At 49.8% G+C, this 17,213-nt stretch overlaps 1 protein-coding gene across 1 annotated transcript in view; it reads left to right on the top strand.

The window, feature by feature from the left end:
* The window catches only part of DGKK (diacylglycerol kinase kappa), a 134,907-nt gene extending 129,744 nt beyond the window's left edge, over window positions 1-5,163 (top strand). Inside the window, exons 23-25 of the mRNA XM_051969184.1 lie at window positions 1,835-1,955; window positions 2,590-2,676; window positions 4,974-5,163. Of these exons, the coding sequence (XP_051825144.1) occupies window positions 1,835-1,955; window positions 2,590-2,676; window positions 4,974-5,114 (349 nt within the window). The 3' untranslated portion in view covers window positions 5,115-5,163. The remainder of the gene's footprint in view (window positions 1-1,834; window positions 1,956-2,589; window positions 2,677-4,973) is intronic.
* The last annotated feature ends 12,050 nt before the right edge of the window (window positions 5,164-17,213 follow it).

Below are 17,213 nucleotides of genomic sequence, written 5' to 3'. Positions count from 1 at the left end.
CACTAGGATACGTAAGTTTTGTGCGTGGGTTGTCTTTTCGTTCCTCTGCTGCACCGGCAGACTTACCATATAACCACCCATTCGGACAACATTCGCTACTCGATGGGGAATGGACCGGAGCATCTCGTCACTTCTCCGGTCTCAGAAAATCATCCCCTTAAACCCAGAACATCTGACACGGCAAGCAAGGTGGTTTTATGGTAACTTGCCCCCCAGAGTGAAAGACAAACCCGGGTTCGGTAATGGGAATTCCCCCCCTTGACTTTTGGTTGGCATTTTAATTGCGTGGCTCCCATCCAAAGCTTGCTGTTGTCTGTTATGCATAAAAGTGGTGGGGCATAAGCAGGAGTGGACTTCTGGGAGATGACCCTCAGCAACTGGTAGATGCCGAAGGGGAACAACCTGGGGGTCCTCTGGAACGAGGCCAAGACCATCCACCAAGGGCCTTTGTATCCAGGATGTAAGAATTGACCTCGAGACTCACCCTTATCTATCAGTTGCCCGAGTAGGTCTGATTCTGGGGGACTGCCACCTGTTAGGGGATAGTCACCATCCTTAGAGGGACGATCCATCAACCCTGTAACTGACTTGTAAATCGGGGGACCCTTTGGACTGGGACTATTGCTCCGGCAAGAACCCCATGCCTGCCTCGATTAGATCCTGTTAGAAATAATAAATCGGGGGACCCTTTGGGCTAGGACTTACCGCAAGGTCGGGAACCCTGTGCCCACCCCGAGAGATCCTGAGGGCCCAGGGAGAGTAGCATTAAGCCACCGCCAACCAAGAGAACAAGGGAAGGGCCCCTGTTGGGCTGAACCTAGCACAGGGAAGCACTGAGATGAACGTGGGGGCCTCTTAGTTCAGACCTCCCTTTCCCCCAGCAGCACATGAGATGAGAAAAGAAAGGGAGGACCCTCAGAACAGGTGTGCCAATCATCCCCAGTGCCCACCTGGGATGGTGCCTGCCCTCTGAGCGGACAGCTCGGGGCATGGTCACATGTTCCTCCACCAGGACATGGCACTTGAGTCAGAGGCCCTGCCTCTCCTGAAGAACAAGTCAGGGATCCTAGGAGGTGGCCTTTTCTGGGCTCTTCTCCACAGGGTGTGGAGGCAATGAGGTCGAGACCTTAAGGGACAATGTGCCTCCTCCTGGGAAACAAGTCCAGATAGGCACCATCCAAGTTCCCACAGGCTCAGTAGTTTCACTGGCTGTCCTCAGTTTTTGTGGCAAAGATCAGAGCTGTGGTGGCCAGTAGAGGGCAACCCAGCTCCTAAGCTGGGGACACCCAGGAAACCAATGGAGAAGGCTGGGGGCTTGACTCCCCCCCCTCCCCTGTCCTCCTTCCCCTTCCAGCGTAGGACACCCCATCCAGCACCCAGTTTTCTTCTGCTTTTCCCCCTTGACAGGCCAGGTCCCTGGCCAGGCAACACTACCAAGGAGCCCCTGAGGAGGACGTGTTAAACTCTAGTTTAAGCTCCTCGGGTCACTCCAAAACCAAACTACTCAACTGGTACTGAGCTGCCCATCAGCATCCTTGACCTTGGACCTATCGCAGCCGTGACCAAGGGGGCCCCAGTGACACCATTCTGAATGTGATGATGGTTCAGGATGTGGCTTCCCCGGAGCCCATGCCCTTTTACATGGCTCAGTGATGCCTGGCGCCGCCTCCCCCCCACCCGCCAGTGCGGTGTCGCTGAGAGTTGCCCGTGGCTTCTCTCAGGAGTGTAGCATGGCCCGCTTTCTTTCTCATGTCATGTTGTATCCCAAGGACACGGTCATCTCTAGGATCCCAAGTGAGGATCTGTCTCACCTCTCCTCCTGACTTGGTTACAGGATCCGAGAAGTGGCCAAGATCCACAAGGCCATAGAACAGGAGCTAGCCCACTCGGTGAACGGCTGTGCCTCGGCCCTGACCGAAGTGCTGCCCAGCAAACGCAGCGGCAGCAGCCCCGAGGTGAGGTGGGGATGGGAGCGATGCCGGCCAGGGAGGAGAGGACTGGGGCTTGGTTGAGGGCAGGGTAGGCACTTGCATGCGTGTACACACAAGCACACACACACACAGCCAAAGGGTAAGCAACTCTGAGGAACAAAGGTCCAGGACCAGCCTGCGCCTCAGAAGCAGATGGACTTCCTACCAATTGCCAATCCTGCAAGGGACAAGGGACACACTTGTAGGCCTCTAACAACACCTTCAGTGCTCAAAAAGCTAACTCCTGGGCTGGACCCAAGACTCCCATGCTATGGGCTGGCAATGTCTAGTCCAGAGGATCCAGTTGAAAGAAATGGTTTAGTTGATGGGGTGAAGGGGGGGGGGAGAACCCTTGGGCTTCCACTCAGCCCAAAGGCCTAGAGTGCCTTCCATTTTGACATGATCAATTGAGTCAGTAACCCAGGTCCTGAACTTGCTCAGTGACTCTTGATACCAAGGGGAGCTCAGGGCAAAGCTCCTTCCTGGGAGGGAGGCAAAGAGAAGAGCCAAATTGGGCCAGATGGCAGACTAGCCTCACTCCCTGGTCACCCCGCCAGCTCCTTTCAGTCCTTGGGATGCCACGTTTCCTGACTTTTCTCTCTACCTCCACCCCTTGCAGAGCCTGAGCAGAAACTCGGCTGTGGAAGTTTCAATTAGTGTGAAAGCCTTGTACAACGAAGCTAGAGCTTACGTGGAAGGGAAGCTGGTGAGTAGAGAGGATGGGCAGTGGAGAAGTTGGCAGCAATTAGGAGAGACAAAGGTCAGGGTGTGATACAGTTGAAAGTTCAAGTTCAATCTCACAATTAGAGCGTCCTAGTTCTGGAGCTAGGAAGGATCTCAGAGGCCCTTGTTTTCCAAGGGAAGAAATCAAGGAGGCCTATAAAGGAGAAAGTCACACAGGCAGGCAGAGCTGTTTTTACAACACAGCTCCTCTGACTCCAAAGCCAGGGCTTAGCCAGGCAACAAGTAGGGTTCCAACAATGCCAGTGATGGGGCCGTGGTACAGCCCCACATAAGGGAGAACAGAAAAATGCCCTGTGTAAAGTATTAGGTCAATTCTGCCATGGCCCTGCCCTCCTAGAATCCCCTCCAGAGATTACGCTTCAGACACCAACATCCTTCCCAGGCAACAAACACGACAGCAGCAGAGGCAGAGAGATGGAAGGTCATAGAAGGCAAGAATATAAGTGTGGAGATCCTAGCAAAGTGTCCCCCAAGAGATGGTGTGACCTAGAACAGAGCTGAGATTTGACCTCAAACCCTTGGGCTTTCCTTTGCACCACAGGGAGGGTAGGGGTGGGGGCCCAGGACTTGACTCTCCACCCAACTCTTCCAGTTTTGCCAAGGACCAGCCTGGCACCCAAGAGAGGGGAAGGAAAGCGAAAGGTGGGAAGAACCTCAGAGGCAGCCAGCCACACCCTATCCATACTGTGATTCCCAACCCCGGCTCCCATTACAACAAGCCCTCACCTGAAGGGGAGCCCCTCCTCTGTGGCAGCTTGAGCTCAGGAACAAGGGCTAGAAGAAAGGGGACAGTTCTCTTTGTTAGCAAGTTCATCCTGAAATCTGGCCTGAACCTGCTCCTCTACAACTCCCCCCCCAAAAAACTCCTACTGCTGCCTTGGGGACCAAATGAATCTAGACTAGTCCCTTCTCAAGACAAAACATCCTTTAGGATCTTGAAAACAACGAATAAGATTTCTTCTCTTGTTCCAAATCTTGTCTTCCTCATGTGGTGTGAACTTCAACATCCTGGCAGCCCTCCTCAGGCTGCGGTCTCCAGACCTGGATGGGTGGGGGCAAAGGAGAGCATTGCCATCACCTCCCTGGTACCTACCAGAGGGACCTCACTGTCTCACTCCATGTCTGTGTAACCAAACAGTTGGAGAGAGCAACATTTCAGGGGCCATCTCCTGGGGCAGAGGATCCAGCTATTTAGATACAGCTGGAACAATTCCTTGCATCTCCAGCTTTGCTTGGGGACCTTTTTCCCCGGGGCTGCCAAGTTCGCTATGTCTCTGCCTGACTCCCTAAGGTCCTCCAATAATCCCAGGCTTCTCCAGGTCTGCTCATCCTACCAGTCTTTCAGTCGCTGATGTTTTATGCTACTGGCTTTCCTAATCACCCATCCATGTAACCTAGCAGCCCATCAAGTTCCCACCCGGGGGTCCAACTAAAAGTGGATCCCAGGCCAAGGAGATAAGAGGCCTCAGGCCAGTGCCATCACTACCCATCTGTTCCATCTACTTGATAGTCCCAGGAACACAAATCTCCTGATACGTGCTGGCCATTCAGGGCTTAGCTCTTCTGGAGTGGATGTGATCCCAGGGCCAGAGAGAGTAGTCATCAAGGATCTGGATTTAGGAGGCAGAATATGCCATGACTTCCATTAGTAGACGGGCCTGGGACCAGCTAGGTCTGGAGGGACTATCCTAGGGCCCCTTCAGATCTCAGCATCCATATGAGAAATTGGGGAACACTCTAAACAGCATTCAGGTAAAAGACAAGCCCTGGCACGGATGGCAAAAGACCTTGGATTTCAGAAACAGGCCATGGCTGTGAACCCCCCAGATCTGTGACAGAAACTGTTCAACATTAGGCTCTGAGCTTCAGTGTCTGGACAATGACAGCAGTAGATTCAGTGACCTCTAATCCTAAAGCCGAGATCCTTTCAAGCACTAAATCTAATGTAGTCCCTCTGCTTTTTGAGCCTAAAACCCTCGCCAAATATTTCCAGCTCAGAAGAGAGGATCACAACTGTTCTGTTCCCTGGTGTAGGGCTGATGGTATTTGACAGTGAGAGCCAAAGCAGAGCCTTAAAAGTTGCCTGGTGGCCCTATGCCACTCTGCTTGAGAAGCAGGACATGGGTCCAGCTCCTCTCTAGCCATCTCTCTAGGTCCCGTCTGCCATGGCACGTTACCTCAAAATGTGTAGCGGAGAACACAGAGCCTCGGACCTCCAAGTTGCCACAAGCTCATTCCATCTACCTTCCATCCCTACAGCAGCTGGACAGCCCCCGGCGGGAGGAGGGGCTGCAGGTTGCCTTAGCCAATGTCAGCCAGGAGCTGGAGAAAGTGTCTGAAATCCATTGGATGGCACCCATCCTCAATGCTGTCACTGAAGAGGTGAGTGTTCCTTCTTGACGGAGCCCCAAAAGAACAGGGTGACTGAAAGCTGTGGGGCTTCCTTCACTTTATCTTCATTCACTGGATGCTGGGGATGGAGGGATAGCAGGGGCTGAAACTCTCATAATCAGCTAACACCTATTAACCACCTACTGTGTGCCAGGCACTATGCTAAATTAGCACACTCTGGAGTTTGTCTTGTCAGTGCAGAGAGGGCCTTTCTGAGAAGGGGTGTTGGAGTCTAGCTGTCCCCCAAGTCTAAGTGGAAAGGAGGAGGAAAAGCACAGGTACTTTTTTGGTCCCACTCTCTCAGCTGTTTCCAAACTTCCTTCCCTTCACCCCAACCTTGGCCCTTTGACTTTATCTAAGAGACAGGAATAGTGCAAACTCTGGGGGTAACTAAACCGAGATGGATGGCAGATGGCTACAGGCACATCATGGACATATGATGATTTTTGAAAATTGTGTCACCAAATTGGAAAATAGTTCATTTGGGGACCAAATCATAGACACTACAAGTTAAAAGGGCCCTTCTTCTGATGCTGTCAAGTTCTACCCATTCTCAAGCAAAAATCCCCTCTGAAATCTTCCCCCCACCCCACTCCAAGGGTCAGCCACCTTCGACTTGGAGTCACCCAATGATGAAGAGCCCCCTTAGCTCCTGAGGGAGAATGATCAGGCCACTCAAGGATATCTGTCCTTGTAAAGGACTCTGCTTTGCAGCTGGCCTAAATCTGCCTCCTTGCAACTTGCTGTCATTCCTGCTACCTCTCCCTCCATTGCTCCTGGTTCAGCCCCTAGGGGCCAAGCACAGCAGATCTGATGATAACCTGTCGGAAGCCAGCTCCCCCTCCCCCCCCCCAATCCCCCAGCCTTCTCTGGGCTCTCACCTGTTCCTTCAAGTGATGCTTAGCTGACAGCACTGCATTCAGAGTCAGAAGCTTTGCCACTTAACAGTCCTGAGCAAAGGCCTTCCTGTCACTGACTTCTCCATCCCTTAGGGCCACTTCCAGCTCCACAGTGGCCATGGTCAGCCTCCTCTGGAGGCACTCCAGCTTCTTAATGTCCTTCCCGAAATGTGGCCAAGCCCCTGCAGGTGGGCACCTGTTTCTTTCTCTTGGTATTAAACCAGCAGGCCCCAGGACAAACAAGCCTTAATCTTTCTTACACAGTCTCTGTCCAAGGAGGCCATGTTGCTCTGCGCAGCTTCCTGGTCCCTCTGCTGTTCCATGTGCTAATGGAGATGAACTCAGTAAAAGGCCAGAGGAGGAAAGAGGGGCAAAGCTGCCCAAACCCAACATTCACAGAATGATGGATTCCTAAAGGAGGAAGGGAGTGACTTCAGATGCCACTGATGGCAATCTGAAGGAGGACACAACAGACCGGCATGTGGCCTCAGCTTCCCAAGAGGACATGGCCACTGGCTCAGCAGCCCAGGACATTTTGAGGCAGTCCTCAGAGTTGGGAACTTTGTCCTGACTTCAAACCTGAGTCTGCCTCTTGTCCCCCGAAAGGACAGCAAGGCAGTAGAAAATGAAGCAGCCCCCAAAAGGAGTGACCTTAGTAGAAATATCAGCAGAAAGTGCCAACACTGGGATGCCCATCTGGCAGTATAGCCAAAGACTACAGCTACCTTTTTAATATGGACCAACATCCTGCTTCTTGATTCTCACCACTACATGACCTTGAGAAATGTCAATTCCATGGGCAGGCCCCAATTTCTCCATCTATAGAATGAGGGGCTTGGACTGGATGGCCTCTCGGTGCCAACATAGGACAGTCCAAAACATTTTAGAGCATAAGCAGATCTTGGGGCAGTTGGCTTTGGCCCAAGCCCTTGCCAGCCTCTTGAGAAGGTACAAAAACCAACCTTCTTGTGTTTCTCTGGTCCAGGAGAGCTTGGGACACGCTAGCAAGGGCAGCTTCAGGTTGCGCCTGAACATCTCCAGAGGAAAGAAAAGCAAGTCCCACAAGGTCAAATGGAGCAGTTCTGTCTCAGGTAAGTCCCTTTGCCACAATTGCAGGGATGGAGTTAGTGTTCCTGAGGCTGAGCTCTAGAGACACACAGTGCTGGCAAGAAAGAGGGAAGAGATAGTCATTGTTCCCTGTCCTCCAAATGTGCAGACAAGATGAAGCAAGTTCAAAAGGTGCCATCTTGGACAGCTCCAAGGGATCCCAGAACTGTCACGAGGGCTTGGGGGAACATGGAAGTTCTGTCTCTTCTCTTGACTTTCTCAGCAAGACAGGAGGCCGCAGGGCAGGTTTCCCTTGGAGCTGACTCGTCAACCTGCTGAAAGAAATCTATTCAGAAAGCCGCCAATTATTTCTCCGCTCTGCCCAACGCTGTTCCCCTCAGGCCAAAATATGGCTAAAGAGCCATCCTTAGATACCTCTCCTAGTCAAACCTGGCTTCCTCCCTGTGCCTGGAGCAAGACAATCTTCTAATCCTGACAGGCAGATTTGCTTTTGTAGGCTCAAAACAGAGCCAAGTGGGGCTTGCTCACTTGCACACTCGTGTGCACTCTCTCTCTCTGGGCCTTCCAAATTTAATTTTCCCAGGAACTCAAAGTGTCTCTGCCCTTCAGCTGGGTTTCTTTCTTCCCGTTTTGGACCTGCCCAGGAAGTAAAGAGGAAGGGCAGGGGGAGACTTTCAGCCTCAGCATTCCAGTGCCATCTTGACTGATGAGGAGAGAGAAAGCCTTAGCCCAGGTGCTAAGAGCCCATGACCATCCTTGCCAAAGCCTGTCTGTGTGAGTGCTACTCCTCCCTGAGCAGGGAAGAACAAAGATCAGGAGAGGAGGCTAGAAGGTGAGAGGCAGAAGGCTGGCCTAGCATGGAAGAGGCTGGGGGAGCTCACCCTCTAGTCTGGCCAGTGTCCTGAGGGGTTGGGCTCCAAGTGACCTTTTTATGCTTCTTTAAATTGTCACTAGTTGGTAACAGAGAGATACTTGAATTATCCTGTTGGCTCCTTCACCTAAAACCTTTTTGACAAAAACTTGTGGCCAGGCTACCCATCAAGGAGATCTGAAGGCAGATCCTATGGTGCCCTTTCTCTGCCCTCCAAGCTTCCTTTCCTCTCTACCTCTTCCTTCTCCCCCTCCCCCATCTCTCTCCACCCATCTCTCTGTGTTTATCTCTCTCCTCCTCTCTCTCCCTTCCTCTCTTTTTTTTTTTTTCTGTACCCATTAACCACATAGGCTGGGCCAAGATTTCAAGCAAACAAATGAAATCAGGATAGGGCATAGACAAGAAGAGGCCTTTCTGAGCTCTTGAGGTCTGTGGCTATATGGGTAGGTGGGGAAGTGCCCCCTCACTAAGCCCAGAGCTCATCACCCAGAGATAACTGGGGCCCTCACAGAGCACAGGAGTGGAGGCAGGGATTACAGCATCCTCCCCTCCAAATACTTTCAAGCCAGGCCAGAAGATAGACCATCAGGAGCCAGAGGAAGCCTGGCTACCTAGGGGAACCCCTTTGCTTCTGTGTCACTTTTTCTTTTGACCACCATTCAAGGGGGAACATGGCCAAGGTCTGAACAGGCCTTTGGTCATGGACCGTTTCCTTGGCCTGTAGGGATCCTCATGCAAACAAATGGCTAGGAATTCCAAGGGATGGTCAGTCTGTTGGTCCTTTTATAGTGGAGGCAGTTGGGAGAGCACTGATGCAGCAGGGATCCACCCCGCATAAAAATGACCAAGAATTCCTCCAGTTCTGGGACTAGCTCTGGGAAGGCTGGGAGGGACACACAGGGGGAACTTCTCTTGCTTCTTTCCCTTTCCTGGGTCTCCCCAGCTGTTCCTGAACTCTAGCATGGCCATTTCAGGAATCTCTCTGCTTGTCTACTGCCATTCGCACTTTCTCCCCTATCTCCTTGCCTCTGAGCTCCAGCCAATTGTGCAAATGTGATGTGCCCACTGCACACAAGTTATTTTCCTGCCAGGACATTTTTTTTTTTGATAACTCATTCTTGATGTTCTTACCTTGAGGTTATCTTTGACTTAGATGGTGGCCAAGTCTGAACCACTGTCAGAAGGAACAAGCAAAATTCCCAATAAGGCACACACTAGAGACAGTCACTCAGAGAATGGCCAGAGCCCCAAATTCTTGGGTTCTGGCAGCACTTAGACATTTGATGGCAAAGCCGGAGCCAAGCACCAGTGATCTGAGGATTGCAACTTTCAGGCTGCCGAGACATCTGATAAGACTTCAGGATGTGAACAGCTATGGTCGGTCACAGCTGCCAGTTTTCTTGGACCCTTCCTGATATGTGTCTGCCAAAGACAGTAAAGAGTACAGTGTTTCTTTAAATGAGGCTGTGGGGAAAAAAAAAATGAGGCTGTGGAGAAACTCTAGACAGCCTGGCCCCCCTGAAAGAGGGAGGTCCAGAAACAGCTTCAGCATTATAAAATCCATCTCCCTAGAGATTTCCTGAAGAATGGGCCCAGGAAGTTCATTTGCTTTAGGCCCCTAACCCTATTCTCCAAGCTTGTGGAGTGACCGACTGAACTACATGCCCCGAACTGCCAAGAGCTCGCCTATTGTCCCACTAAAGTGGTGGCCAAGCTGCGTTCCCTGCTTTAGCCTATCTCTTTTATTGCCCACAAGGCCAATTGGTGACTGCCAGAACCGGCTTGTTTGCCACTTAATTCTTTAGCCCTGACAGCTGTGTGAGGGAGACAGGATCCCTACCCTTAAAGGTATGGGAGAAAGGAAAAAATCCAACCAGCATCCAAGCCAATTCCATCAGTGTACACTGTGCCTATGCTGTGGGGACCACCAGGTATAAAAGAGAAAAGCCACTTCACTCTCCTCAAAGAGTCATGTAATTTGAACAAGCCCTTATCCATAGGACAAAGCTCAGGCCTTTGGGCCACCCTAGGACTTGATGGTTTCTGATGCATCAAGAAACCTCTCTAAGTCTAAGCTTGCTGCCGCTGCTGCCGCTACTGCCGCTGCCGCTGCTGCTGCTGCTGCTGTCTGCCAGCACCTCTTACCAACTTGTTCTGATTCCTCCTCTCGGTCTACCTATGCTTCGCTTACCTTCTCTGTGTGTGTATTTCTCTTTCTCTGCACATATTGCTCTTGGTCCCTTCTCACTGTTCTTCTCAATAAGTTGGTCATCTGTCATTTTCCTTTTTGCTAGTGGACAAATGGGGCCCTGAGGAAGTGGCTTCTTGGCTGGACGCACTTGGTTTAGGGGAGTACAAAGACATTTTTACTCGCCATGAAATCCAGGGCTCAGAGCTGATCCTGCTGGAGAGACGAGATTTGAAGGTATTCACAAATGCCCCCGTTTTCCAGAAATGGTAGCTATCCCATTGGCATCCACGCTGGCCACAAGTGGCATAGCCTTGGCATGATCCCCTGGCCAAACTGACCTTGCTTTTGTCCTTCTTTCCTTGCCAAGATTTGGTAAGAACCAAGAAGCCCCTCGGCTCTGTCACAGAAAGGGAAAAGCGCTAGCTGGAGGACTCAGGTAGCTGGATCCTCATCCCAATAAAGGCTTTTGTCTTCCTGCAGCAGGAGGGAGGGGGCCACAGATAGGGATTCTACCTGTTCTTATCATCACCAGCTTTACCTCACCCTCAAGGAGTTTCTCTGTCCTTGAATCTAGTCCTCTTGCTCTTACAATGCTTTGTAATGGGCTCTGAATTTCCATCTGTTTCTACCTGCTAAGCAATCACCAGAGATGTCCATCCACAGCCCCCCTCTTCCACTCTTGGCCTCGTTCTGCATATGAAACATTTCTCACCTGACCATCGTAAACATACTCACTAGTAGCAAACACAGATGAGAAAACCAAGGGACCAGGTGGAGCCACCAAGTCAGTGAGCAAGCCTAAGCCCTTTCTCTGAGCTGTTCCCATGAGGCAAAAGCATGAGAATATAATGGGAACCTTGGCCCTAAAAACCTCACTCAAAAGTGATGGAGAGCCTCAAACAGAAGTAAATGGGGCTAACCTGGCAGACAGGTAGCCTAGCACAGCAGACAGGTAACGTAGCACAGGTAGCACCTAACCCTACCTCAGGTCCAAGATGTCACAGGGCTTGGGAATGAGCTGAGCCAGCCTTCCAGGTAAAGTACAAAAATGATTGTGACTAGAGACAAGAAGGAAGGACTGCTGATCCAAAGACAGTGTCCTTCTCCAGCCTCACCCAAGGACTCCAATAACTGCCTCCCTCACCCCCTGGCCCAGAACCGACCACAGCCACCTCTCCCTATTCCATAGAGCACGCTGCATATCCCAGAACTCCTTTGTAGCACGCAGCAGACATCTGAGAGCTCAGCCCAATGAGGTTTGGTCCCAGGCACTTTCATCTGATGGCTCAGCCGCTACCAACTGGGTTTTTGGCATGGTGGGGAAGCCATAAGTTCAACAGGGCCCACTCAATTGGGTAGCTGTCAGCAAGCTAACTTCTTTTTTCTTTCCCTCCCTCCCATAAAGGATTTAGGGATCAGAAAGGTTGGCCACGTGAAGAAGATCCTTCAAGGAATTAAAGACATCAGCCAGGACCAGTAAAATGCCGAAGGAGCTTGGAACTCCTGACCCAAAGCCACCTTGTAGGCTGATGACAACCACACCGATGATGACAATGACGATGACTCTATACCCATATAATGATTGCGGACTCAATTATTCCAGAACAGACATGGACCCTCAGTAGGGCTGTCAGACAATCCTTTCTACTAACGTGATGTTCTCAACTTTATCAGGTTTCCTTAGAGGTTTACATTTCCATATTGGCCAAAGATTGTTGGATGGAGTTGTTCTTCAGTTCTCCCTCTCTGTGCTTCTTGACTGGCTCTGGTTAAATGAGTTAAGCTTCTGTATATACCTGGGATCTAGAAGAATGGCCTTCTTTGAGTGCTTTGGAAATAGTGTTTTTCCCTGATGGGTCAGGGTCACCTGGCAGATTTTGTGACTTGGGATTCTGAAATGTCTTTAACCTTCCCTTTAGAGTCAATTACTAAAGGAAGGTGGAAGGAGAGGATTTGTGCCATGGAGGATGGGAACTAGGTCCTAGGGGCTTCTCTCCTAGCCTTAATTACATGGCTGCACCCTTTATTATCCCTGAGTTGAGCCCCCATCAGTGGCCTAAGCTTAATTGTGCTACCTTGACCCCCTCTGGAGACTCACCACGCATGTCAAAAACTATGCCTTTCTTGTAGATGTGACTTGCAGACTCTGCAAGTAGTCTATGCTGCCTGTGTGCGTGTATATACGTACATATATGTATTATATGTGTATATATATATATATGTATATGTATATATATATGTGCTTGGCAGGGAGTAGGGTGGGTGGGAGGGAAATGGGGGGTATGTGTGTGTGTTTGTGTCTGCGTGCATGCTTGTGAATAGCCTTGATCAGGTACCCGATGGGCCATTTAGAGTCCAGTGCTGATTGTAGGTGAATGGCCCACTCTGCCCACTGCTGCTCATCACTAGTAACTTGATAGAGTCTCCAGAAACTTTAAGAACCCCCGCTGCCTTGACCCAAGCTTGCATGCTGTCCGCCAGTGCTTTGCTTGCATTCTGGCTGGCTTTTTGAGCCAAAAAGAGTCATTCACCCTTGTGCTGCTGTATAGATTATGAAAAGATAGAGATAGCTAGATGGAGAGATGTATATATTTTTTTAAGAACTGAAAACACAACTCGGTTTCTAAGGCTCCTGATAAAGTTCTTCTGTAACTTACTGCCATGCCCAGGAACCTCAGACTTCTGGGCATCCCCTTCAATGTTCCTACTTCTGACATAGTCGCGGTGTCTGATCCATCCTTGTGGAGCCTTCAAAGCCGCCACTAAGACTGATGTCCAGGCTGCTTCTGTTCCACTCTCCAAGTTCTAAGCCAGGCCCTGGACAGGGGAGCATAAAGGTCAAAGCTATTTGTGCTGGACTGTACATCAGTTAGGACCTGCTCCCTTCCCCTTCCCTCCTCCCGCTCCTAACTCTCCTCCCTTTCCCTCCTCCTCCTCCTCCTCCCAATTCTTCCCCCTTACCTTCCTTTTTCCCTCCTCCTCCTCCTCCTCCCCCAATTCTTCCCCCTTACCTTCCTTTTTCCCTCCTCCTCCTCCTCCTCCTCCTCCCAACTCTTCCCTCTTCCTCCTCCCCTCATTTACTTCTTATTTTCCTCCCTTGCCTCTTTATTCCTTTCCATTTCCTCCCCTCCCCGCTCACACTCCTCTCCTCTCCAACCAACATGCCTTGAAGTCTGGGATCCAAGAACTCTCGTGGGTCTCTACCCTCAAGGCTAGGATGGGTACCATCCCAAGAAGCCCATCCTGAATTTCCCAGACTAGCTGCTGGGATGGTTCTAGATCACCTGAGAGTTGCTAGGCTGTTTCCCTCTTGCTGGCTTTCACAGCAAAGAGAGACTATCAGAGCAGCACCTCTGCAGCCCAGTGCACCTCTGCATTGGAGTTTGAGGTCACACAGCAACAACAGGTGACTCGGAGCCTCCATGAATGGAGCACCTCTCTACCTTCTAATGAAGAACAAAACCAAAATCCCACTTGTGCCCAACCCTAAAATTGCTTGGGATTTTGTTGTTTGGAAGGTAAATCTGGCCGGGCCCTAGCATCTAGAGGGGAGATGCTCCAAGGCCCCATGAAACAAGCCCTAGAATGTCCACAAATTTCTCTCCCCTCTGCCCCCAAACCAATTGAGACCTTTGGCTGGGAGCTAGAAAGATGGCCTCTCCATACCTCAAGACGAAGGCAGAGCTCTTCCCTGTGTCTCTTTCTGTGGCTGGATCGTTGGGGTACATCAGATCAGAATCCCAGTCCTGGACATGTTTCCAACTTGAAAACGGGGAGCTCAAAACAGCAAATGGGGGGGAAAGTCCCTCATGCCGTCTTGTCTAGTTGTGATGCCAAAAAATAGCTCTAGCCATAAATCTAAAGAAGAAAGAATTGTAAATAGATGAAAGAAAATATTTAAAATTTTATTTAAGCACCTACAGCATTAATTTATTTGTCCCCGAGATGCGCCATCTCAGAGATTTTTGCTTTGACTGCCCCCCCCCTCTCCTAGGCTCCTCTGGGGCTAAAAGCCTTTTCCCTTTATTGACGCCCCTACCTCCAGGGCCAAGCTGCCCATGTCCCCGGCACGGACATGCGTGCATACACATGTGCACACATGTCCATGCAGAGGCAAACGCATGGAGAGGCCAGTAGGCCAGGGCCACCGTTGATCTTGGGAGTCTAGGCAGAGTTGGGATTCTTTTGTTGCTTTTCCCCCCCAGTGGTGGCCACACTGAATGTAGCTCTTTCATTTTGTTCAGATTGCTAATATAGATGCTAGCTTTGTGCTGTGCTATTGTTGATCTAGCCAGTAACCACATCCCCAAACCCTTGGCCCTCCAGAATCCTCTATTCTTCCTTCTCCAAGTCAGAATGGAGCTGGCCTGGCTGCAGGCCAAGCACAGAGAAAGCCTCATGCTAGAGTGGGAATCACCACTGATGGGAAGGAACGGGGAAGGAGGGCCCTGAGCAGGTGCTGCTTGCTAGCTCAGTTTCCATTGCCTTTTCCTCCTGCCCTGATATTCAGCCAGTCCTCCTGGCAGGTTCAGGGTGCCAAGGAAAGGAACCTGCTGAGCACCTGCTCACCTGGACCAGCCCAGTGCTTGGAACAAAGCAAGATCGGCTCCCTCCTTCACAGGGGCTGCCCTTGGGCCCCAGGAGTGATTTAGCCCCTCGGGCCTCGCTGAAGCAGTGCTGTAATATAATTGCTTGGGCAATGGTACCAGGCCCTCACCATCCATCTCCATCTTTATCACCTTCAGAGACACCATTTCAGGCAAATAAGGGGTGGGTTACTTCATGGGGTGATTGTTCCTATGTATTCTTGATGTAATTCCCTGAGCTGCTTCTCAGCAGTGTGGAAGGACAGGTGGCCTTGATCTTGTAGGATTGGGACTGGGGAGGAGATGTCATCCACAAATGACAAACTTGCAGAGGCCCAACTTTTCTCTAAACTAAGAAGCCCCATTTGTGTAGGCAAAAGGACTGGGCAGGGATTGAAGAGTTGAAGATTTATGTACACTGTTCCCCCTCGGTTTCATTACAAGTTGTGGTATTATAAGTGAGGTCAGTAAGTGATGAGATCAGAGGTTGAGAAAAGATTAGCTGCTCAAGGCTCCAAAAAGCCTCTAGAGAGGGTCTCTGGCTGCCTCTGAGCACTAGGATCACCAGGTTGGGGACAACCATGGGAGCCAGGGCAGCTGCCGGCTTCCTACATGAGTAAGCTTACAAGTTAGCCACGCCACAGTAAAAGCAGTGATGAGAAATGGTCAACAGTATGGAACTCACTTGCCTACCCCAATCTGCGACCTTCTCCCTAAGAACTGCTGTGCTTAATGTACTCGGTGAAATCGCAATCGTTCCTCTGTATTTGTCTGCTGACCTGTAATCTCTGTTGGTTTCCGTTGCTTTGGGGGGTTTTCGTTTGTTTGCTTGTTTATTTTCAAAGGCTTCTGTTCAGCAGCAGAGCCCGGACTGGAGGGAGGAAGCTGGATGGTGAAGTGGCAAAGAGAATACCAAAAGTCAAATAAAATTATGTCCACAAATCCACACCAGCCCCTCCTCCCCAATGTAACATCAGTCCAGAATTTAAACAAAGTTGCGCTTGTGTTTCAGGCCACTAATAAATGGTTAAACATACAGTCTCGGGTTTTTTGTGAGTTATTTCGAGGGCAATCAATCATGGATTCCAAGCTCCTGTAGAGAGACATAGCAAGCTCTCCTCTTCAAGGACATTGACCTAATGAGTATGCTACCTGCTGCTCTCCACTGCTGCTGTACCCATGGCTGCTCTGGGGGAAATCACTCTCAATATGGGTTGTTTTGTGAAAGTCACTTACAAGCATTATTAATGTCTTTTGGCTTTAGATACGGCAACTTCTGGACATACACGACTACCACCTAAGAAAAAATTTCCTTGTAACAAGGAAAAAACATCTGACACAATGACAGTATCTGCCACATTCTGTACCTGTAATCACCCCAAACCCGCTCCACTAACTTGTACTTCCCTTTTCTCCCAAGCCCAGAGTGGTGGCTGTACTTACCTCAGTTCAGCTTCCTTGTTGTATTCTTTTTCCCCCCATATTATTATATCTGTAGGTGTAGATTTCTTTTTTTACACACACTGAATTGCTGGGGTTTGTTATCTTATTCATTCTGCTTTTTATGGGCTCAGAAAAGTCATTAGAATTGGCAACTTTTTTTACTTCCTATCTTTTCCATTACTGAGCCCAGTACATCCCCCATCCTCCTATCTGTGAACCCACATGGAGACCCGAATCATCGGAAAACCACCACCACCCTACTTTTTTTTAAAATGTGATGGGAAGCAGGACTTTTGGAACTCATCATTCCCCTCCAAAGAAGTCTGTGATAAGGCTTTACCCTACCCAGGAACATGCTTTCTGCCATGGTTCATGCCAGGAACAATGGCACTCCATTGTATTCTCTTCTGTAGAAGAGAACCAGCTTCCTATCATCATCGACATCCTTCCACTATTCTTAAGCAACTTCCCCAGAGCCCCACCATACCCCTTCAAAACACCAAAGAAATCAGCATTCCTTCTCTATTCACACCCAAGCCAGATTGAAATACCAGCTCTAGATTCCCTCCCTCTTGCCCCTCCTGTGTCATTTCCTCCTCCCTCCTTCATCCAGATTAACTTGTAAAGGAATATTATAATTTACTTGTTCCTGTTCTTGTTTTATCTCTTTAAGCTTCCCTTCTCCCTAAAAATTGAGTGTTAGCTTCTGAATCTCACTTTCTTAATAACTGTTTTGGACTAAGACCTAAACAATAACCTTGTCCCATATCAGCATGAGATAAATATACTTATTTACCAGTTAGTTATCAAGAAGAAACTTTCTTGTCCATCTCTAGATTCTTTTGATGAATTCCAATTTGCAATTCTTTTGTTGAAAATCCAGCTTTTTTTTTCCTGACTGAGATCAGCCTGCAGGATATTATTTTGGGATACTTACCCCTCTCCTTTATATTACACAGTAGTTATATTCTTTAAGTCAAGTTCCACTGCTAAAAAGTAGTCACAAGTTATTGGAATTTGGGCCTAAGACTATAAAAACAACTAGAGTAC

The sequence above is a fragment of the Antechinus flavipes genome, chromosome X (genome assembly GCF_016432865.1).
Source record: "Antechinus flavipes isolate AdamAnt ecotype Samford, QLD, Australia chromosome X, AdamAnt_v2, whole genome shotgun sequence".
NCBI classification, from domain to species: Eukaryota; Metazoa; Chordata; class Mammalia; order Dasyuromorphia; family Dasyuridae; genus Antechinus; species Antechinus flavipes.
The sequence above is the reverse complement of the archived record's forward strand: the minus strand, read 5'-3'. Positions and strand labels throughout refer to the sequence as shown.